This window comes from Fringilla coelebs (genome assembly GCF_963513975.1).
Source record: "Fringilla coelebs genome assembly, chromosome: 1".
In the NCBI taxonomy this organism is placed as follows: Eukaryota; Metazoa; Chordata; class Aves; order Passeriformes; family Fringillidae; genus Fringilla; species Fringilla coelebs.
In genome coordinates, this window is record NC_140028.1 from 111615078 (window position 1) to 111638018 (window position 22941).

At 46.3% G+C, this 22941-nt stretch overlaps 1 protein-coding gene across 1 annotated transcript in view; it reads left to right on the plus strand.

Moving 5' to 3' along the window:
- Positions 1-8479: 8479 nt before the first annotated feature.
- The window catches only part of TRIM71 (tripartite motif containing 71), a gene marked incomplete at its 3' end in the record, with an annotated part of 54006 nt that continues 39544 nt past the window's right edge, over positions 8480-22941 (plus strand). Inside the window, exon 1 of the mRNA XM_084207010.1 lies at positions 8480-9364. Within this exon, the coding sequence (XP_084063136.1) occupies positions 8486-9364 (879 nt within the window). The 5' untranslated portion in view covers positions 8480-8485. The remainder of the gene's footprint in view (positions 9365-22941) is intronic.

Below are 22941 nucleotides of genomic sequence, written 5' to 3' on the forward strand. Positions count from 1 at the left end.
TTGGGGTCTCATGTAGGAGAGGAGGCAGCTGCCTTCTCCCACTGCCAGAGAGAGCTGGCCAGGCCAAGAACTTCTTCCTCCTAGGCTCCCTGGTGGAGCAGTGAGGAGGGGAAAGGCCTCTTCACAGGTCACTGCTGGTTCCCAGAGTCTTTGCCGAGAAGCCAAGGCAGGAGACTCCAGCCAAGACAGGAGACTCCAGCCAAGACAGGAGACTCCAGCCTCTTGCATGTCTGTGAGTACCCAAAAGCCTCAACCTGTAACCTGAGCCTGGAGGAGTAGCATGCTGCAAGGTAGCAGAAGCTTCCTCCGAGTCCACCTTACAGCTTTCCCTACAGGAAACACAATTATAACCACAATAAATACTCACATGAACCAGAAAGTTTGATTAGCACCATGCCTGGCTGCTTGCTTGTTCATTCACTCTCGTAAAGGCACATTACCATTGCAGGCACTGTCCGTGACCAGTGTTGGTTTTAACACATAAAACCCTAAACATTTCAGGTCCAAATTAGCTCCAAACATGTTTCCCGCTAAGGACAATGCAGAAATACCACTGCTTTTCCCTCTCAGCATTCCACTTATACCTTTGGAACCAACCTGTCTTCACCAGAGCAGGCGCAGGAGAGAGCAGCACCTGAATGTGATTCAGGGTTAGTGCTGTATTTCACATGGAATCACCTGAGGGAGCCTGCCACTGGCTGAGGTTCACAATTCAGGGAATTACACTGCATGGCCCTGAGGGAGAAGCAATCTGCCCACACCCCCCAGGGAATAATGACGACGAGGAGGCAGAAGGGGAGAGGCAGTGCTGGATGCAGGCATCCAACACTTGTACATCCCAAGATGCACAAAGATGCAGGTGACCTTCACAGCCATTCAAAGAGATGGGAGACACTATTGTCCCTCGGAACACAGGCACAAGCACCTCACCTTCCCAGCACAAGGTCAGCCGTGGCAGTGCTGCAGCCTGTTAGGGGACACTCCCACCTCCCAGTTTGGGGGCTGGTAATGAATAGCTGAGGGTGCCAGGCTTCCCAGCTCCCGCCGCCAGATCTGGAGGGGAACAGCTGCCTGCGCCCAGAGTTTACACAGCTGTGGGGAAGTGTTAGCAGCTGACAAGCCACTCTCCCTTAAGTGTCAGCATACACCACCTCTCCCTGCTAGGGGCACTCCCCCAGCCGAGTAAAAGGATCTTGCAGATGTGAACAAGAGCGAAGGCAAGGAGAACTTCTGAGTTACAGCCCAGTCAACTGTGCGGAGAGGATAAATGCAGAGTGAGGTATGGGAGCAGAAGCAGTGTCAGGAAACAGGAGGCTAATAACAAAACTTTTGCAGTTACTAGCCCATAGTGTTGGCACCTGCTTTCTACCTCCACCTGCTCAGAGCTTGCGTTTCTTGACCTGCAGAGCATGTTTGCCAGGTATGTCTATTTTGCCAAGTTTTTCCTGAAAGGGAAAAGTAATCTGATGGGACATTTTGTTGAAGGTGAGTTTGAGCACCTTCAAGACTACTCCAGCATCAGTTTTCACTCTCAGTCAGTGAAGTCACTTCTTGTGATTGAGACATGGATTTAGACCATTCTTAATGGTAGGCATCACATTTGAAAGCTGTTTAGAACAGAATCAGGGTGAGAAGAACCAGACATTTGCATCTTCTGGCCTTGAGCCCATCCTTGGGGGGCAATAGTTGAGCTGTCATCATCAAAGATTAAAGCCAACACAGGTACTTAGCCTAACAAGAAATCTGATTGAACAGATGGTGAATAGGGAGAGATTTGAAAAGTCTGGAAGAGGAAACTGGCTTTAGAGATACAGTCATTGGGAGGCAAAAGTGCTAAAAGTCCTTGTGATGCTAAATCCCATTATGTGGTTAGAAATGGCTGATTTTCAGCCAGACTGTCTGAAAAGATGAAGGAATTTATCAGAATGCACAGGGGAAAAAAAAAAAAAGGAAGGTAATTTGTTTTGTCTCAAATGCATATTGTGCAGTAGGAAAGAGAGCAAGGCCTAAGCATAAGGTGCTCTTGGGGACTGATAATAGAAGAGAAAAAACCCAAAACTTTCTATAGCACATTGAAAAATTACATCTTTGTTTCAGCTGCCTGCAGAGTTTAGTGCTGTAAAGCAAGACAGTAGGAGCTTGCTTCTTTCTGGGAACAGAGGATGGATGCCTAAACCTGGTAGTGTCTCGGGGGCTAAAAGTAATGTCCGCTGCTTGAGTGCAAGATCCCTGCTCCCCAAAGCCAGCCCTTGAAGACTGTACAGATGTAAAGATGCACACCCAAGATCTATAGATTTCACTTGCATATGTGCACAGAGGAGGCTCTCTCTGTTCCTTTCTGGATCCCATCACACCCTAACAAGCACATCTTTAAACTCAAGGTGACCCTGCTGTAGGGGAGATGGATGGGTGGAGGAGGGGGTGTCAAGAGCTTGAATTAATATGCTGAGCAAGCCAGTTTCCAATGATTTATGCCATGGGGACAACACTTACTGCTTCTTTGCTCCCCAACCCTCCACCCTGCTCAAGATCCAGCATATCCTACAGGAAGCTCAGCAACACATGCAGAAAGTTGAGCTTACTACTGTACTTACTAATGGATCCAATGACAGATATATGGTTGAGCGAGAGTCAGTGTGCAGGAGCAGGCATGGCAAATTTGGAATCTGAGGCAAATTTAGAAGTTTGTGCTCGCAAGAGGAAAAATGAGGGAAGGAGAAAAAAAAACCCAGCACAAATCAGAGCTAAAGTGGCTGAACTTAAGTGGCACAGTTGTTCATGGAGCACAGTTGTGGTGAAAACCTAAAAAAGGATGGATATTCCTCTGAGCGTAATGGATAAATCAATAACAGCGAGCTAAAAACCAAGAACAAAACCTTCCTCTTTCATTTGTCTGGCACTATTTGACAAATGCCAAATCTCTAAAGGCTACATCAGCATCAAGATCTTGCTAAAGACTTTTTTTGTGAGTAGACCTGTTGTAAGTGATGTTTTTGTACATTGATTTACTAGATGAATTCTTGAGCAGGAGAGGCAAACATCCAAGCAGGTTGTAATGCTGAGCCTCTTGTCTCTTTGTTAACAGATAAACAAGGAAGGGGATTTTCAGGGGAAGCAGGACAGGGAGACTTTTAGATCTTGGTAATCCCTAGGAAACACTGTGCAGAATTTGAAGCTATGAACTGCTGTATTGGCTTTTTATGGTTGTGGTATAGCAATATTGGAGTTGGAGTTGTTTTCTTGGTCCTTAGGGGGAAAACAGCAACAATGATAACAGGAGTTCACACCCCTCTGTTTACCATTACCTGTACACATGGGGGCCTTGCACCAGCTCCTCAGCTACTCCTGCTCACAAGACCTGCTGAGCTCTGAGCTCACAACTCTGCCTTGGAGCTCAGCCCAGCAGGGCAAACCACATCAGGCTGCTGGACCACTTCACGCAGGTGGCAGAGGGGAGAGCTCTTTCTGTGAATGTTTGCCTCTAAAATTACAGTAAAATATCCCCAAACTCACGATTACTCTACCTGGTTCTATTTAACAAAGCTTTTAACCTCCAGACCCCTGGGTTTTCCAGCTGTACTGCTTTTGGCAGGAGCACCATTCTGTTTGTCCTGTAGTGCTGCTGGCAGAAAGCAGATGCTTTTCTTCAAGAAAACGGAGCTTCCAAGTGGAAAGCACATCCTGGTAGTCTAAGCAGATGCCAGAGAATGACTCAGGTGCAGTCTATTTTCCACTAAAATTTAAGGGGAAAAAAGAAAAGCATTTTAAATGCATCCTTTAGCTGCAGTGGCTGGGCAGTTAGTCAAGGACAGACAAATGTTGCCAAATAGAGATTTTTCAACTAGGTAGATGCTGGCCCAGATCTTCAGAGCTATTTCAATTCTTGTTAAGTGTCTCTGAAGATCTGATCATTCATGCCTAGGTTTCAGCATTGTTAGAATGTTTTAATGGTTAATGTTTTCAGACAGCTCTGATGTGATCATGACACAGTTATGATTTCAACACAGTTTAAAAGATGGGTTTGCCTTTAGTACAAAAGATGGGTTTGCCTTTAGTACAAACCACATCATTTCACATTCAGAACCAGTGTATGAATGGAGAAAAAAGAGAGACGAGAGAAATGGGTTGAAAAAGACTGGAAAAGGGGAGATAAAATGCGAGAAACCTCAGCAGAGTGACACAAAGGAGATCTAGCAGAATGCAGAGAAATGTCTCAGACGCTCACGTAAGCAGGGAGATTTCATTTATTTGGCACAGAGGGACAATAGCCCTGCTAACCAGGATAGCTATTGTTCTTTTGTTTTTAACAAACAAAAAGGGAAAATGCGAAGCACTAGCTTCCCAGGGAAAAATCATAAAAATAAGTTCTCATCCTGCTGTCCAACAAGGAATGAGAAGCCTCCCGCACTTCACCTATCGCCCCCACGCTGTTACTCACTCACGGTGTTTGTCGGCTTAGAAAACAAATGAAATATATTGAGGCCTCACTCTGAGGAGAGCTGAGGGCGTTGTTATAGCAGAACAACTTAATTGAATCGAAAACCACTGAGTCGATGCATTAAGCAGAAAAATGCACGGTGCTATCTGCTGTGTAGTCGAGCGCACAAGTGCTCCAGCAGCCAGCGCTTCAGAAGGATTATAATGCCGGTGTGTTCCCTCTAGCTTTATTTCAGCATTTTTCATAGTGAAGACATGAAAAATGCTGAAATAAAGACAGAAAGCCATCCATAATTGGAGGAAGCCTCAAAATGTCGCATTCCTCCAGTGGTGGAAGTGGAGAGAGAAGAAAAGGAGGACTTTGATTCAGCGAGACAGAGGTGCTCCCATACGAGGGTGACAGCTGGAGAATAAGGACCCTCTGTTCAGGGACAGTGAATTGCTTATAGCCTTTTACAAGCTCAGGGAGGGTGTAAGATGTAAACGAGCTTCGGGAGCCTTGGCACAAACACAGAGGATCCTGTCAGCAGAAAGGACCTTCCACAGCACATAGGTAGCGTCGTGAGCCCGCAAAGGACCATTTGAAGCATCAATGTGCAGAATTGCCCCCTTCAGCTGGCCTGCTGGAAAGCAAACAGCTGTCACTGAGGGAGGCAGGGGTGTCAGATATGCCTGGAGACACGCATCTGGGAATTTCTGCCCAATTAAAATATTTCTGAACACAAAAGATGACAGTTTCCACTGAGGGAGCTGGTGCAAAGCGTTATCTGGGAAACCCAAACAGATCAACCGTGCGCTTGTTGTTCAGGGAATTCCCGCTCTTCACAACTGACTTCATTGGGGAAAGGACAAGCTCTGCAGCATCATAACTCTCTGCAGTGACTACAGGACAAATAAACGGAGCTGAGGCAAGGCTCAATGATTTTTTAACCTCTGGATAGTCAAAGCTGTGGTGGATTTCACCTGCATGCTCAAATGTGAACATATGGATATGTAATATAAAGAACACAGCCCCAGAGCCAAATCGTTTAGTGATACATAAGGCAAGTTCTCAGCAGAATATACTACTGAGGGGCATAATAAATATTCATGCTTGTTTACAACTTAATGCACCTGTCTTGCCCCATGGACTTCATCAACAATTCCCATTGCCTGGTCTTGCGTAAGGGTGTTAGCACTCCTGAGTTTCTCAGTTCTCTGAAGGGCTTTTTGAGACATGGCTTGAGCTGGGTTTAGTACCTGCCAGCAGAAGACAACAGGCATATTTAAGTAGACAATTTAAGTTAGTGTTATTTGTGCGTCTAAGGCCTAAATAGCATTAGTTGTTTGTACACCTGAGGGCTAAACAAGGGCGAAACATAACTGAATATATTTTAATAACCAGTTTTCCTGTTCTGTGATGGTTCTGAGAACTTATTACCATTGCTGAACAGTAATTAGTTTTGAGTTTATTTTGGTTATTTACAGATGCTTCCATTCACTAATCTGTATATTTTCCTACTTTTATCACTTTTCCTGTTTTTTCGACTTTCCAATCTCTAAGCCAGTTCCACGTTTTAAAACTTCTCAGATCTCCAGTTTCCTTGTTAAGGGTGCAATGCCATGCATCCTCTCTTGCTACCGCAAGCCCCGCTAACCAAGAGGGTGGCCACTCGGTCGTGCTGCAGAGCCGAAACTTTCCACCCACACGTTGCTGGTGGCGGGGCATTTCATTAAAACCAACATAATTGTAGCGGATTTTTATCTGAGTGCGGTCTCGCAGCAGCGCAAATGGCATCCCCGCTAATTTTCGCTAACTTCATCGCGTCACTTTGAAGGAGAGGAAGAGCCTGTCCCTGCCCAGCAACGAACCCCCCCGGGCACGGCAGACCCGGCGGCAACCGCAAGAGCGCGGAGAGGAGCCCGTCACCCCAAGACTGGGCGTCAGAACACAATTACTCGAGAGACTTAATGTTTAAAGCTGCATTAACGCCTCGGTGCTTTCAAAGAACGGCCCCGAAGCCCCGCTCGCATCCCAAACCCAAAAAGAGCGCGAGGGTCTGGCGACCGCCCGAGCCGCGGCGCGTCAGACCACGGTGGTAGGGGGGTCCCCGGCGCTGAAACCGGCGGTATTAAAAGATGGGGGGGTGGGCCAAGGGGGCTGGATGCGGGCGGATGGGGGCCGGTCGGGCCGGAGGAGGGCGAATGTTTCCTGCCCGCCGCCGCCGCCCCCCGGCCGCCCCCCGCAGCCGGGCGGAAGTCAGCCCGCGCCGTCGGAGCTTAAAAGGCTCCCGCACGCCGCGCCGCCCCAGTGCCGGCGGCCGCAGCGGGGCCGGAGCCAGCGCCGCCGCCAGCCCCGCGCCCCCCCCCCTCCCCCCCCCCCCTTCCCTTCCCCCGGGGCCGCCCTCCGCACCCCGCCAGGCGGGGAAGGCGCCCGGCGCGATGGCTCTCCCCGGATCCCACGCCGCCTGGGACGGTGCTGCCGCATCAGTGAGTAATTCCTGCTAATTTACCCCCCGGGGTCGGTGGGCTCCGGCTCGGCAGATCGCGGGGGAGGAGGGCGTTTTAGTTTTCGCTGCTTTCCTCCCGCCGCCGCGCCCCCCCCCCCCCCACTCCTCCTCTCGCCTCTTCTTCGGGTTTTATATTATTTTTGTTTTCTCAATAAAACACCACGCGAAGAGGCGAGATGACAAAGGAAATGTGATCCTAGGCGCTGCAGGGGCTCAGAGCGAGAGAGAACCGGAGAGGAGGAGGAGGGGGCAAGCGTAGCGCTCTCGGATAGCATTGCACAGCGGCTCCAATTTGTGCGAGCGAATATAATACACCCCCCATGAATAATTCAGGGCGGCCGGCGGGGACCTGCCGCTGCTCCTCTGCCCGGCCGCCGCAGCCTCTGCGAGCCGCGCCGAGCCCGCGGCACTGACCGGCCGGCAGCAGCCGCCCGAGCCGCCGGGTACCGCGTGTGCCGGGGCTGCTGCGGGCTCGGCGCTGCCCTCCGCGGGAAGCCCCGCGTAAAGGAAAGCGTCCGGCGGGAGCCGGGACTCGGAGAGGCGAGAGAGGGGACTGCCCTTCTTGGCCGTCCTCGGAGCCCTTTTATTCTTCCCATCTCCTCCTCCGCGTCCCGCCAGCGTGTGTCTCTGCCGGTGGGGTGGGCACCAACGCCGCCCTCCATCCCCACCCCCCAGTCATGCGGTGGTGGAGCAGGCGTCGGCGGGGGAAGACTGGAGCCGGAGAAGTCTGCCTGGCCACTGTGTTTCAGTGCCTCTCTCTCTCCTAGAGCTGCTCTGGATTGCAAAAGTGGAGGGGGGAACTGAAACGAAATTTCCCCTTCCCCCCCGACAAGCACAGGTTTAAAGGAAAAGAGGAAAAAACCCAACGCCCCAAGAAGAAAGAGCGAAACTTGAGTTAAGCCCCTGCTGCCCCCGCCCGCCCGGCCGAGAGGAACTTGCACTGCCGCCCCGACCCGGTTCTGCGGCCGTGGGAACCGGAGCCAAGCCCCGGCGGACAGAGTTCGGTCCCCGCTGGATGCGGCGGGGATCGGGCGGTCGGCGCCCATGCACTTTCCGTTGAGGAAGAGGACAAGTAACCAAACCACGTTGTCAAACTGCTGACCCGAGGGGGAGATGAGAAGACTGTGTGAGGTATTGACCGATCGGGGAATCGATACAATTTGTCTAATGCAACGGGGGATCGGGGGTTAAGTACATGAGAGGGACGAGAGGATCCATTTACTGAGGGAGAACGGGACAGCTACACCTTGATACCAAAAATACTCCCCCCTCCCCGCAGCAGCCAGCCCGGCAGCAGCGAGGTACGAGGAGAGGACCCAGCTCCCTGCAGACCGCCGGATCGATGACACCGTATTTGCAAAACCGGCCCATCGATCCCACTTGGCAAAACGACTGATCGATGCCAGCTTGCTCGTAAGCTGCTTGCAGAACTACCTTCTCCCCGCGCCTCTGCTTTTCCGCCCACGCTTTTTTTTCTTTTTTTTTCTTTTTTTTTTTTTTTTTTTTGAGGGAGGAGAGACACGTTTTTGCCCCCCATCGGGGAGTCAGGCCCATCGCAAATGGCTTCGTTTCCCGAGTCCGACTTCCAGATCTGCCCGCTGTGCAAGGAGATGTGCGGCTCGCCGGCTCCCCTCTCGTCCAACTCCTCCACCTCCTCGTCCTCCTCGCAGACCTCCAGTTCCTCCGGGGGCGGCGGCGGCTCCTCCTGCGGGGGCCCGCCGCGGCGGCTCCACGTCCTGCCCTGCCTGCACGCCTTCTGCCGCCAGTGCCTGGAGGCGCAGCGGCACCCCGGCGCGGGGGACGCGCTCAAGCTGCGCTGCCCCATCTGCGACCAGAAGGTGGTGATCTCGGAGCCCTCGGGCATGGACGCGCTGCCCTCCTCCAACTTCCTCCTCAGCAACCTGCTGGACGTCGTCGTCGTGGCGGCCGCCGCCGACGAGCAGAAGAACGGCCGCGCCGCCGGGGCCGGCCCCGCCGCGGGATCGGGCGGGGGCGGCGGCGGCAACAACCGGCACCACGGCCGCCCGCCGCCGGGGCCGCCCCGCGCCGCCGGCTCCTCGCCCGCCGCCGCCGCCTCGGCCGCGCCCTCCTCGACGTCGTCGTCCTCCTCCTCCTCGGGCGGCGGCGGCTCGGCGGCGCTCCTGCTGCGGCGGCCCCACAGCCGGCAGGGCGAGCCCCGCTGCAGCTCCTGCGACGAGGGCAACGCCGCCAGCTCCCGCTGCCTCGACTGCCAGGAGCACCTGTGCGACAACTGCGTGCGGGCGCACCAGCGCGTCCGCCTCACCAAGGACCACTTCATCGAGCGCTTCGCCGCCGGCCCCGCCGCCGCCGGCCCCGCCGCGCCGCTCGCCCTCAGTCCGCCCTACCCCGCCTCGCCATACAACATCCTCTCTGTCTTCCCCGACCGGGCCAGCTACTGCCAGCACCACGACGACGAGGTGAGCGCAGGGAGGGAGGGAGGGAAGGGGCGGCTGCGCTCCCGCCCCTGGCCGGCGCCAGAGGGCCCCCGCCCGCATCGCTCGCTGCCGGGGGCCGGCGGGGCTGGGGACGGGGGCAGGGCCGCCCCAGCAGCGGCCGGTGCGGGGCGCGGGAGCCACTGACACACCGGAGGAGGGCGTGCGGCGAGGCGGCGGCGTCCCGGGCGCGCCCCGCTCCCACCGGGCGCTGCTCCGCGCCGCCGCCTGGGAGGAGGAGGAGAAGGAGGAGGTGAAGGTGAGCCGGGGGCCCCTCCTCGAGGTGCGGGACATGCTGTCCCCGGAGGCGGCCGGCGGAGCCCCGGTCTGCCCGTGAATGGTTTGCAGCGGGGGCGCTGGGCTGATGTGGGCGCTGTGTCCCTCAGAGCGGGCTCGTCCGGCGCCTACCGAGGGGTGGCGGGGCCGTGGAGATGCAGGAGAGAAAGGTTTGGGGTCCCCCAGAGTCCCGACGCTAAGTTAAACTGGATTTTGGAGTCTGCTTTGCGCACGCCGTGCTCGGAGTATAACCCACTGGAGAAAGAAAAACGAATAAATAGGGAAGGAAGGTAACTGTGTTGAGAAAAGAGCACCTTCTTGATTAATTAATTATAAATAAATGAAAGGTAGTGAAAAAATTAGAGATACTCGCGCTTGCATATGCCAGGTACATCTACTCCTCTTGGTCAACATCTTGTCTGCTTCTGTGGTGACAAACATCTACTGATTCAAAAACAGGAACTTGCTTTACGTGGTGTTAGTTTAAAACGCTTTGGCTTTGCAAGCTCTGATTCTGGTGACCCTAAGTATTGTTTCATAGATCTTAAAAGAGGCAGTGGCTTCTTCAAAATGTAGTTGAAAGTGTCTTGAATTTCATTGGGATAGTTCCTTGCTGTGATAGTTTGAAACTTGATTTTTCGTTTGAAGCTGGAAAATGGCGATCTGCTGACTTTCCCCTTTTGCTCTGGGGGTCAACGCGGGGGGGATTTTGCTAGAATTTTCCAGTAACGGGTGTTGGAGGTGGTTTCCTCCCAGGATGAAATTGGACGGCACAAGGGGCTTCAGGGGAAAGCCTGCCTCAGGACAGGGGTAGTAAAAGAGCTTCCTGTGGGATGCTTGGTTAACTGATAAACGAAGGCATTTAGCCCAGGGAAATGTGGTGATGTCTTTGTCTTCAGTTTTCAGGGACACTTTCTATCTCCTCTAATGTTGCTATATCTATGAAATAATTCTAGAAAGGTCCGGCATTTTGTTTCCTCAAGTTGCTAGTGGCAGAGGACAGACCATATGAATTCTGTGTGAAAAGAAAGACCTTAAAGTGACATTTGGGGGGCATGAAGTGTGACTGAGGAACAATCAAGTTTTATTACAAAAAGAAAAGCAGCCCAGAAACGTTATGGCAGCTGAGCTGCTTACAGCATTTTGTGGTATCTCAGTATCTCCCTAAGAGTGGGCTTCCCAAAGCACTTGTGTAATACTGAATGCTAGACTGAAATGAGGCATGATGTTCTTAAGACACTAGAAAAAAAATATCTTTCTGCATTCATTTTGGAGTATAACTTCGGTTTTGTGGTACAGGCTAGAAAGCTTCTAGTTTCTGTTTTTCTCAGTAGGATGAAAGTTCTTTTTGAAGCATGTAAAATGAAACAATTGAGGGCTTTTGGCCATAGCATAGAATATCCAGCTTCTAATGCAATGTATTCTGAATCCACTGAGTAAAAGAGAAGCTGGGATAGGAGCTCCAAGGTATTTTGTGGACTTAAAAGCTTAAATTGCAAAGGGAACAAAGGTATTCTAGCCTAGCTTAAAGTGTATGGCTTTTCTAGAAGTAACTTCTGAAAAAGCTTAATTTATTTTACATAAGTAATTTTACTTTCGACGGTGTACTCTGAAAAGAGTACATCTCTTAAAAGGATAGGGTTTGGGTGTTCCTGTGTCCTGTAGACCTAGAAATTGTTTTAAAACAAGTAAGTATTTTCAAGCCTTCAGCTCCTGTTGAGAAAGGCTTTTATTCTGCAAATTAATGATCTACTACTGTTCTTGATTAGTGCGTTTTGGTGGCTGCTTAATGCGGCCGTGCCTGTACAATATTTGCAAGTATTTATTATTCACTGGAGAGGAATTGTTTGGGAGAATCTGACTGTTGGGAACAGTTTGTCCCGTAATTCTTTATCCATTTGGCTAAAAATATGTGTGAGGTGTACAACTTTTTTTTTTCTGAGAAAGGGTGGCTGCAAAACTGTGAGGGTTATTGCTTGTTTAAGAATGCTATTTACAGCCTCATAAAAGGAACGATAATAGAAAGGCAGCCTTCCAGGAGAGTACTTAGTGCATCACTTAAGCACTTTGTTGGGCTAATAGTGTAAAAACAAACCTAAAATGCAGGACAGGAATGGTGGCCTGAAACCTTAATATTGGTAGTTAAAAAACTCGGGTTCTGCTCAGTATGTGAGAAAAGCTGGTGAGCAGGATATTCCCTCCGATTAATTCATGCAGGTAAGGTTTGGGCATAGGCAGATCTCATCTACAAGCTGCTGGAAGAGTAATTCTCTGAAATGCAGAGTTCTTCCCCAGGATATATATTCCTTACTCTGTTATAAGGAGTTTGACCCCATCCCTGAGGGTTTTCTGCACAAAAGTTGCTGGCTCCTCCCTTATTTTGTGCCTCCTTGCCTAGAACATGATACTCCTGTCCTAATATTGCTACTCATTTGTTACCTTTCATCCTGTTCCTCTCTGGTCTTTCCGCCCCTCCTTCTGGGAGTCACTGTCCGTTCCCCATAATTTTCCCTCATTCCACCTCCGTTTTTAGACTCCCTCGAGTGAGAAGGGAAATAGCACCGTGGGTGGTTACTTACTGGGTGTTCCAAGTCTCAAAACAAGACTACACATACACATTTGCCAGACAAAATCAGTGTAGTTGCTCATCCTCTTAATGCAGTCAAATGCAGATTTCAGCTCTTAACTGGGATGTGTGTGGCATGTAGTCTCTTTTCAGTCGAGATGGTTCTGGTCTTGGTTGAGCTGTTGACTCCGGTTGTGTGCTGTGAGTACGTAACAGTCTCTGAAGAAAAACAGAGAATATTGACTGTTACAGTAGTGGCAAACGTTAGAGAGTGCAACCCTGAACACTGCTTTCAGGGTGGCAGTGCCTGCAGGTACTGCAGTGATGCATTGAAGAAGGTGAATAAAGCTGCTGTGGGGCGCAGGGGAAGCAAAAGCCAATTCTTTGTCATAGAGCTTCTGTTGAAATCCATTCTGGTGGTTTACTACTGGGAACCTCACTGTCAGATGTAAAATGCTATCATGGCAGCTGGGGAAATGCTTAATTTCAGATGTTTCAAAGCATTCTACAAAAATAACCATGTTGCAACCCTGATAATTTTCTTTTGTCCGGCATTTTTTGTGTGTACAGCACTATCAATGCTACAGTAGCAACTAGATGTTATTGTTATAAAAACCAACTAGACAGGGGACTTGAAAAAGGTTTTACTTTAGTCTTACCCATAATGAAATCAAATATCCTCCCTGATATGTCAATGTGTTCTTGATTGTTTCATCTTTGACTGAAAGAGCACCTCTGTTTTTCTTTTCTTGGAAGTATAAATAGGCTGTAAACTAAACCACGATCTTAGAAAATGTTGGAACAGCTGTAGGACACTTGGCTTATATTGATAAACTATCTGAATTCAAGTGAGTCTGCAGAAAGTGGAAAATGCCACAAGTTGCAAGTTAAATAATTGGGGTTTCATTTATGCCAGAGCTCAGCTCCTGTGTGCTTGAGTATCATTTAACGGTAACAGTGGTGGATGGTCAAAACACTTCAATAGCAGACTTCTAACACTTTCTAGGGAAAGTGTGGTGTTGCCAAATTCAGTCAGCTTAATGGTGTGTGACCCTTCTAGTTCTCATATTGCTCTACAGATTCCATTTTAGAAGTGGTTCATGGACTACCAAGACATACAAGACAAAAACCCTGTAGCACTACAGCTCCCTCTGTTGCAAGAAAGACCTTTAAGATCCTTTCTCCCCTTGCCCTTGGACAGAGTGTTCCTTCCTTCCTTTTCCTTGCATTGAGTGTGTCTTTGGTCAGGGTCTTAATTGATCAGATTAATTTACAAACTCTTAAGGTTTTGCCATATCAGTGAGTTGCAGTGTTTCATGGGGCTGTTGGAGCATGCAGACAAGACTCACTAAAATCAGATTGCTATGTTGAATTCTGGGGTTGCGTATATTCCTGGATTTCTTATCTTTTTAGATTACAAATAAAATGCATTCCTTCTTATTATTTTACAGATTATGAAACATGCAATTCTTGGAGGATTGTACATTTATAGGGGAAATCATTCAACTGCGTAGCTGTCAGCTGAACTGAAAGCTACTTACCTGGTACCTTGGCTGAAGTTGCTGATTGAGTTTATGTCTAAGCTGTTGTGTAGGGTAAAGCTGTGGTTTCACAATAAGGAGAAAGCTGTCTTAACATCTCATGGCTACTCAGAGAATAGGGGCTCTCACTTCCTCCTCTGTTCTTGCCAGAGTTGGCTGTGCACACTCAGGAGATGCTTTCGCGAGTCAATTTAACTCAATTAACATGACGGAAGACTTTTTCCTCTTTTGCTAGCACTGGTATAAGTTTATTTTAATTGCAGGCTGAACTGGTATGAGGGGAAAGGAGGAATGGAGTGGTTAGACAGGAATGGTAGGTTAAATGTGGTTGCTTCTGTGTAATGGCTTTCCATAGTGCCAAATGCTGAGCTTTGCTCCGTGGTGCTCCCAGTGGCATCCAACCACACGTCTCTCGCCAAAGTGGTTGGCTGATGCAGAGGGAGTATGCCCGAGTTCCCAGTTCCAGTTCTGCATCTCTTTTTCAGGGGTTATTTGTATGAAACTGCAGTGTATGGTACAGGCTCTTGCTGTTTCTCTTTGTAATGATTAAGGTTTTTGCCACCTAACAAAGATTAAAAATTTTAGGAGTGTATCCGGAGGCAGTGGTTTTAAAATGTGGCACTTTGTGTTGCTGGTGTTGTGACTGCTAGAGCTTCAGCTTTAGAGAAAAAATGTGCACATGAGCTAGAGAAATTCATACTTCCAGGGTATATAAGAAACTGCATATAGTTCTTTGTACTAATGCAGCCTTCATTTATCATACTTACTGTGTCTTTCCTGTATTGATATCAAATGCGCATACAGGTGCCCATCTGAGGATAGTGCTTCAGATTAGGTTACTGACAGTTATGTTTTCCTTTTTAACTTTTTCCTGATGAAGAAAGCAGGGTAGTGAGTTATTTTGTTCATATGTGATTTGTGGAATGTGGATTTAACATCCTTAGAAAGATAAGGGGTTGGAATAATCTTTCGTTTCACAATATTTTTTACCTTACAAATACTGTTCAGCTATCAGGTGTTAAACCTCTGGGATTACTCTGCTTTACCTTCCCTTTAGATGCCTCTTCCCCATCACATCTTCAGCTCCTGGCTCTTCCCTGCATGCAGAAGTCTTTTGATTTAACTCCTTCTCTTTAGTAAGAGAATTAAAACTTTGTGTTTTAAACAGCTTTAATACTATACTGGAGAATCTTGATTCCCCCCTTGCTGCTTTGCAGTTGGCTGGTGTTGAAATCCACTTACCATTTTAGAGTAAATACAGCAAAGTTGTCAGGTTTTTTCTCTTGGTGACAATATGATGTTGTTACACTAATGGCTTAATTAAACATGACTTCAGAAAATTTTCAGTGAGTGAAAATTGGAAGAAGCATAAATACCTTGGTTGTTCAGGCAACTTTCATGGACTGTTTTTACTTAGAGCCTGTCTTTGAAAACCCAAGAGTATTGCTGTGTGTTAAGGGTATTAATTCTTGCAGGCTGCAGCATAGACTGCTGAGGTTGTAGTGACATACAGCTGGAGATGTGCATACAAAAAATAGGCATGCAACTAGACTACTGTGTGCCCATATTTTTTTTAAATTACAGTTTTGTTAGAACCAATGCCTTGAAGTGTATCTTGTAACTGGGAGACAAGGTCTAGCTGAATTTTTTGCTTCAATTTAGTGATGAAATCTTTCATCATGTGTACCAGTTTCTCCTTTCAGCTAAATCTTCAGAGCATGTAAACATGCTTGCTAGACCATGCTTCCTTTAAGGAAAACTACTTAGTTCCTCTGTTTTAAAGTCAAGGAGGTATAATTCCTCTTTCAATACTGTCTTGACCCAGTCTCTTCCTAGTTTTCCTCCCATACTCCCTTCCTTCCTGCAAAGTTGTTGGTGTCTTTCCATCAGGCAAAGAAAGAATCACGATGTGTTGAGAGCACAGATCTTAAGCTGCACGAACAATGCAATGAATGCAAGACTAATGTTACCACAGATAAGATATCACAGAAGGGGTTTATTGTCTTCAGCTGTAACCCACTTCCAGTAGAGCAGTTACAAATACAGTCTTGGATCATAATTATGTAGTACATAATTTTTCCTAATGCTTTTAACCTATCATTCAAAGTCTTTAATTAAAAAGTGTAGAAATACTGGATGGGACTGGTTACTGCTTGGCAATCCAAGTATTGGTTAATGTGATGAATGGATGTCCCTCATCCCAAAATATATTAGGCATATTGCCTTTGTTTCAGCTGTTCTCTTTGTGGGCTCAGCTGCAGCCCCTTCCTTGGCTTGTTTTCTCCTTTCCCTGGCTGTGCTTGAAGAAGGGCTCTGTGGGTGGGACGGGTTTGGTTCTCCTAACAAATCAAGCTTCTGCATCTGAATCAAGTTACAGAAATGGAACAAAAAGCATGTTAAGGAACTGGAGCAATACCATCTCCTTGAGTACAAAAACTTCTTTACTATGTAATGTCACCTCAGAAGTTATTTTATTATTCCTCTTTGCTCTAGCATCCTAAAGAAGAGAAATTGTATGTGGCTAAGACAGTAGTGTGCTTCTTTTCTAAAGGTCTTTGATTCTCAGCTACCTGTCTCTTCCTTTGCTATCAACCTCAACAAAATAAATTCTTTTCAGTTTTAGCATCCATAGGTGCTAATCTTTTTTAGCAACTAAAAACGTTGGCCAGCTTTGAATGCTCTAGCTGTATAGCATAGTATGAAAAGGAATAAAAGCCAGTACCCACGGATGAGGCTCATGACTATGTTCTGTGTTGTTCAGGCATCTTGGATGTGTGTGCAGTACTGACAGAATTAATTCATGGTTACGTGTTCAGCTCTAAGAAGTAAGAGCACCATTCCTGTTATTTCACTTGAGTGTGTAACATGCATTGCTAAAACCCCAGATGGTGAACTTGTTGGCTAGAATGATGACTAGTTAGCAGTTTGCTTCATATGTGGTTGAAATATTTTTGAAGTGACTAAGACTTGAACTGGAAATTCAAATGCTTATTGTTTTGTGGTTCTGTATGTTTTGTGCTGTGTGCCTCTGTACTGGTGCCTTGGAGAAAATGGATTACCTCCCAGCAGCAGGGAGGTGACTTGAGGCAAGCTCTAAACTTGTTGGACTGGCAATGGGTGAGAATCACTTTACAGAGTTGGGTACTTAAAATTCTGGGGATTGTGAGGTATGCCTTGAATTCTACAGAGAACACCTCAACTCAAGAAACCTGTGAATTGTCTTTAAACGCATTTCTGAAGTAGACAAATTAACCCAACCAAAGGCAGCTGCTGTCACCTCAGCAGCTCAGTTTTACTCCTGTTTGTTTCTCTCCCCTAAGAGCACTCAAGCAATCACCAAGGCTGCTCTTACACCAGTGCTTTCCAGGGATGTGAGAACAGCAATGTGCTTGCCCTTTAATCTGTGTTGTGGGGGAGAAGGGTGCTTTGGTGAGCTAAAGGTAATAGCTGAACTTGTGTTGCATCATTTTCCCTCCCATGTTGGTAAGTCTCCACGCATAACCAAAATATTTAAAGGTGTTCTGTGAAGTTTGCTAAACCCTATCTTTTTCAGTTGGTTTCTTGTATTACATACCCTCCCTCCAATTTATTTTGTGGATAGCCAATGTTGTTATAAACTGTAAATATTTCCTTTTGCTAGGCAGGGTATTGTGACTGTACAGAACTATGAAATGCTGTGTTTGGCTGGATTAAAAGGCTGGCAGGGACCTAAAATTCAGCAATCAAATTTGTGTGATTCTTGGATGGTAGTACTGGAAGCTTGTTGCTGTAACTTCCCCATGTCCCATGTTGTCTTGAGTTTTGTGGACTCTGTTTGGATGTCTAGGCACTTCTGTCCAGAGTGGCTGGCATATGCTAAAAAACTAATGTTATACAGCCTTTTGTTCAGCTGCTCTTGGTTAACAAAAGGCAAACTATTATTTAGGGTAAAATGTCAGCTATCAAACTTCAAATCCTCCCCTTTTCCCTCCCCCTTCACTTCAGTGGTTCTTTTTATGCAGCTATTCACACTGTCAGACGGTTAAGTGTACAAAATAAAAATCCCTAGCCTTAAATATTGGGTGTGAGCAAAGCTTGAAAGCTGTCTGCATAACAGATGCCCTTAAGCTTTGTAATCCAACCTAGTGCTGGATCAGGGACTAGAGAAATGCTGCTGCCTGTGTCAGGGTCGGTAGTGTGAAGCACCAGTGAGCCAGTCAGTACGGGTTGCCTGACGAGGTTACTATTGCTGATCTTCTGTCACCTTGAATAATGCCATGTCAGGCGTGGAGGGTGTAAGGAGAGCCACCAGGTAGCTCCTGGGGTCTTGCTGCTGCTGTATCTTGCTGTGCTTTGGAAGTCAACTGTATAGTTCCAGGATGTTTTAGTAAGTGCATGTGTATGTGAGGCAGAGCGGGGCTGTTACTTTGAGGAAGAACTTTCTCAGAGCATAGAAAAAAGGAGCAGCATGCCTCCAAGCCTTCCTTTTTTTTTTTTTTTTTTTTTTTTTTTTTTTTTCCCTCCCCCTTTAAAAGCAGTGCTGGTAAAGGGTTAAATTCCAGCCCCCTGCAGCACACCCCGCCCCCACCGCTATATATGGTGTGCCCGAAGGCACTGGAGATTTAATACATTGAAGTTGGAGCGTGAAGGGGGTCTGCAGCCTGCTAGACAAAGTCACTCAAATTTCAAGAATACTTGATCCATACAAGGATGTTACTTGAGAAAGGCATGGCTTCTCTGTTAAGAAACCGGTTGCCGAATGAGCCGGCTGAGTGTCCCAAACACGGCTTTTGTGGCTAGATGAGCAGATTGCAAACCAGATTTTCTTTAATCGATGGCTGACTGACCAGCAGGCTAGCTGAAGTTGTTGTGAGAACCGAACGGCCTCCCGTCAGAGAAGTGGTTATTTGTAGGGGAAAATGAAAACTGTTTTCTCCCACTGGAGTGCTTGCAAGTCGTAGAGACTATTGTGGAGATAATGATACAAGAGGGTTCAGTTGAATTGACTGAATGCTAGACTGAAATAATGGAAAATTATTTCCCCTGGCTAGTTACTGTAGAAGTACCTACAGTGTTGCAGTTATGTCCCAACAGGATGTATTTGGTGTCAACTTCTGTTAAAGGCTTTTAAATGGATGGGAAAATATTGGATGGGAAGAAAGGAGGGACAGTTTATGGAAGAACAATAAAAACAAAACCAAAATTATCATAAATTGGTGCTAGAAAGATCAGGCAGGGGTTTAGAGTGGATTCTACCCTGAAAGAATTAACAAGCAACACTAACAAAATATTTGGGAATTGGAAAGGATGAAGTACAAAAGAATTCCTAGAACACTGAGGTCCCAGTCTTACTAGTGCTGCTCTTGTATGTACTAAAATGGTAATGGGAGTAAGATTTAATACTCTCCTTGCTTCTTCCTCTCTTGTACTCAATACAGTTGTCATTGAGGGGGCAGATGTAATAATCCCTGCCTCCCCCAATATCATGGAAGCATTGATAAGATTAGAATTAAGAATTGGATTAGAATTATATATGGTGGCTGTTGACAGAGTTCCAAAAGATAACTACATGCCCTCCCTTATCATGAAGGTGCTGTCTTCTTTCTCTGTTCCAGACAGCATGTATTTTAATTGACTATATTCCATGGTTGCTGCTGCACTCTTTCTTGCATTACTAATTTTTTCAAGGGCTCTGAGCCTGTTGCTAGATAATTAATGTATGGCCCCATAGCCTTCTGTTGCTGAAGCATGGCTCCCTTACTTGAATTACTCTGTGTGGTGGTCGGTGGGATGGTTCTTCAGGGGGTTCATAGTGGGCAGTCCAAGCAGAATGAGTGGAGTGAAAGCAAGGCTGAAGTGTCTTGAGCTGACTTTTGCTGCATAGCTGGCAAATTGCTGGAGGGCTGTCCACTCCAAACTTCCAGTCATTCCTGAGATGTGCTTTTTCCATTTGTATGCACTTCCCAATGCATACAAATTTGATAAACTTCCTGAGTTTTAGACAATTGTGACTTGTCAAAACAATCATGACTTCATCTTCATGTTATTGCTTTTCTGGCAAAGGTGGAATTATCCCACCTTTGCATCTTGTCAAAAGCAGTTCATTACGTGCCTCTGAATCTGAACTGTTCCTCAGGAGCAGTTGTGTCAAGTCAGCTGAATTTCTTTGTCTATTACCAAAACAAATGGAAAGCCTCTAAGGCAATGTTCTGCTGAACCTGATGGGGTACATGTGGGCCCCTCAAATAATATTTCCAGGGAGCAGTTGTACGCCTTGATGCTGTTATATATTGGTGCATGGTTAGTGCATGTTGGTACGTTGTAGTAATGATTGAAAATTCCTGATGGTTTAGGAACCTCTGTCTTCTAGAGAACCACTAGAGAGATTTTTGCTGGAAGTGATGAAGCACTGCAGTTGCAATTAATATAACGTGTGCAATTCATTTCCCCTTGGCTTTGGTATTGACTTGGGATATAGGTAAGGTCAGCATGTCTTTGCAAAGACTGGAGTAGTTGGATCCTGTGGCTGGCCACTTGAGCTTGTAGTGGCATACTTGGGCTTGGCTTAGATCCAGAGGCTCTTCTTTCACTGGAACACTTCCTTGTCAGTCCTTTCATTTCTTTTCCTATGCCTCTGAGCCAGTGAAGGGAGTTCAAGTAGTACGTGATTACTGATAGTCTTTACTAGTGCTCCTATCTCTGTCTCTTGGCAGTGATGCCAAAAAACTTTATACACTGTGAAAACAAATAGGAGAACCATAATTTAAAAGTGCAGGTGTTAAGATAAACTTACTTTCACAAACTGCAACAAAAAAACCCTACAAAACCAAAAACAAACAAAAAAAACCCAAAAAACACCCCAAAATAAAACAAATTGAGCCATTTTTAAGGTAAAAGTTTCATTTTCATATCTCAGTCCTTAGATGCAAAAAAATTAACTTCTATTTTTCTTCAGAGAGTACCATAATTTCTATAGTTGTAGAAGTTATTTAGGGTGTTAAACTACTTATAGCTTTATTTTAATTGGTTTCAAATTTGCTTGTCTAGCTGCAGAAACTTGTGAGGAGGAGTTCTCAGCTGCCTCATTTGGCTACCAGTTTCTTAAGAGTGAAGTCACGCCTTTCAATTGACATCCTTGTAAATACAATTCATTTTTATTCTGTACATGGTACCACTTCTGACACCTGTTCTTGATGCCAGCCTATGCCATTCAGCAGAGAACAGGGGTGCTAAGGAGCTTCAGCTGATAAAGCTCCTCCATGGTGTGGGCTAAAGATGTATTGAAGGTCCCTTTTTCTGGTCCAAACCTGTTCATCTCATTTCCCTGCCCAGCTCTGCCTTAAACTTAGAGAAGGCAGTTGAACATGGATAGTTTGAATAATTTTTTGGTGAAAGCCATAGCTGTGCATTTCATTATAATGCATTCTTGTGACTAAGCGTGTCACTTTTAAAATGTCGTGGGTTTTGGTAGTGCAAGTCACTGTGTAAACGTGGAACAAGTGTTCATTCCTCTCAGCTGCTCAGTAATACACTTCTTCTGTTGCCATTCATTTGTCTTCATTATATATTGTCAGTGTATGCATGTAAACATCATTTTTATAAGGTATTTATGAGGGCTTGGCTAGCATAATAAGACCAACTTATTTTCTCCTAAATGAAAGATAAATCTTGACAGTTAATCAATCTAGGAATAATGTATTGAACCAGTACCCTGTCAGAACTGCTGTTTTGTCTTCACCAATGTTCAATACAGCTGTTTCAAAAAAAAAGGAAAGCTATTTAGTACCTATTTTAGAGTAACTGGTCTACAATGTGTCCTTCCACTTACTGAAAATACCATATAATGCATGAAATTCAATATGATCTTGTCTACAGAAGAACACAATATTTTCATCAATGTGTTTGTTGTTTAAATTTTAAATTCATTTTAATACCATCCCAGGAGGAAACATAAAAGGAAACACTTTTCACCAGCTAGGGGATAGATTGTAAAGAGGAAGTGTTGCATATCAAAACAAAGACCAAAATAAAAAAATAGAATTGTGATACCTCCCAGCTGAGATTACTGTATGCTATCCAAATGTGCTGTCAGCAGGTGAGAGGCTCACTGACATGGAATGCTGTCTTGGAAATCTTGTTTGTTTTGTCCAGTTATTCCTCAGCATATGAGAACACAGTGTTAACCTCATTGCAGAATTCAGGTACATTTGTATATGGCTTGTCTGGGAATGGAAATCAGACAAACTATTTGGGATAATAATAACCTCCCTCATTATAACTCTATCCTAATAGTCAGCTTTTTGCAGTTTATCCCTCCCTTTGAGAACAATTTTCTCATTATATCTAGTGGTGTATGATTTTACTCCAAAGCTTCCTGGCATGAATTTTTTTCCTTAAGGTGTGCATAAGTGTTATCCACCTGTGTTAGTGGATTCAGATTTTGGGTGTAGATGGGCAGCTTTCCATTTGGCTCCCCTAGCAAAGATACTTTGACAGGCAGCTATGTAGTCCCTTGCTGAAGGAGGGAGGTAGTAAGGTGAAATAATCCAAGGTGACTGACACAGCTCCAAATCTAGTAACTTCTTTTGGATGCAGATGTTCTAAGAAAGTAGCACAAATTTTTTGAGCAGCATGATGTGGAATTATGTAAAATGCTACATCTGTTATCTAAGAAAGGAAACTCCTCTTCAGAAACCCCTGTCTAGCCCAGGGAAACTGTTGCTAGTCATTCACTAGGAACAAATGGCTGTTGTTGGAAGATACTTTCCTAGATCAGTACGAGTCAGAATATCACGGTGTGTCTGTTGTTTTTCCCCATTTCATGGATCTGTTTTTCTCCAGGGAGGGGAGACATTCCTGCCAAATATGTATGCCATTGCTCTTCTGCTACGGCTAGGTGGAAATGGTTTCAGAATTAAAGATCTTTGCAAATCAAAGTTTAAACAAACAAAAAGAAACAAAACCAGCCAAAACAAATTTTCAAAACACCCAGCTCTTATGTGGTCAAAGAAGCCACTTCTTGGAGTAAGCTGACTTGTTTCATGTTTGATCCCATATGGAGTTACGGAGGGAAACCATTCCTCGAGTGCTTTTGTTAAATAAAGCTGTTGCCATGAATTAAGCAACGCTGCCCTGGAATGTTTCTGATCATGGTCTTGCAGAGCTTGTGACCTTTGCACTGAACATGTGAACTGAAACTT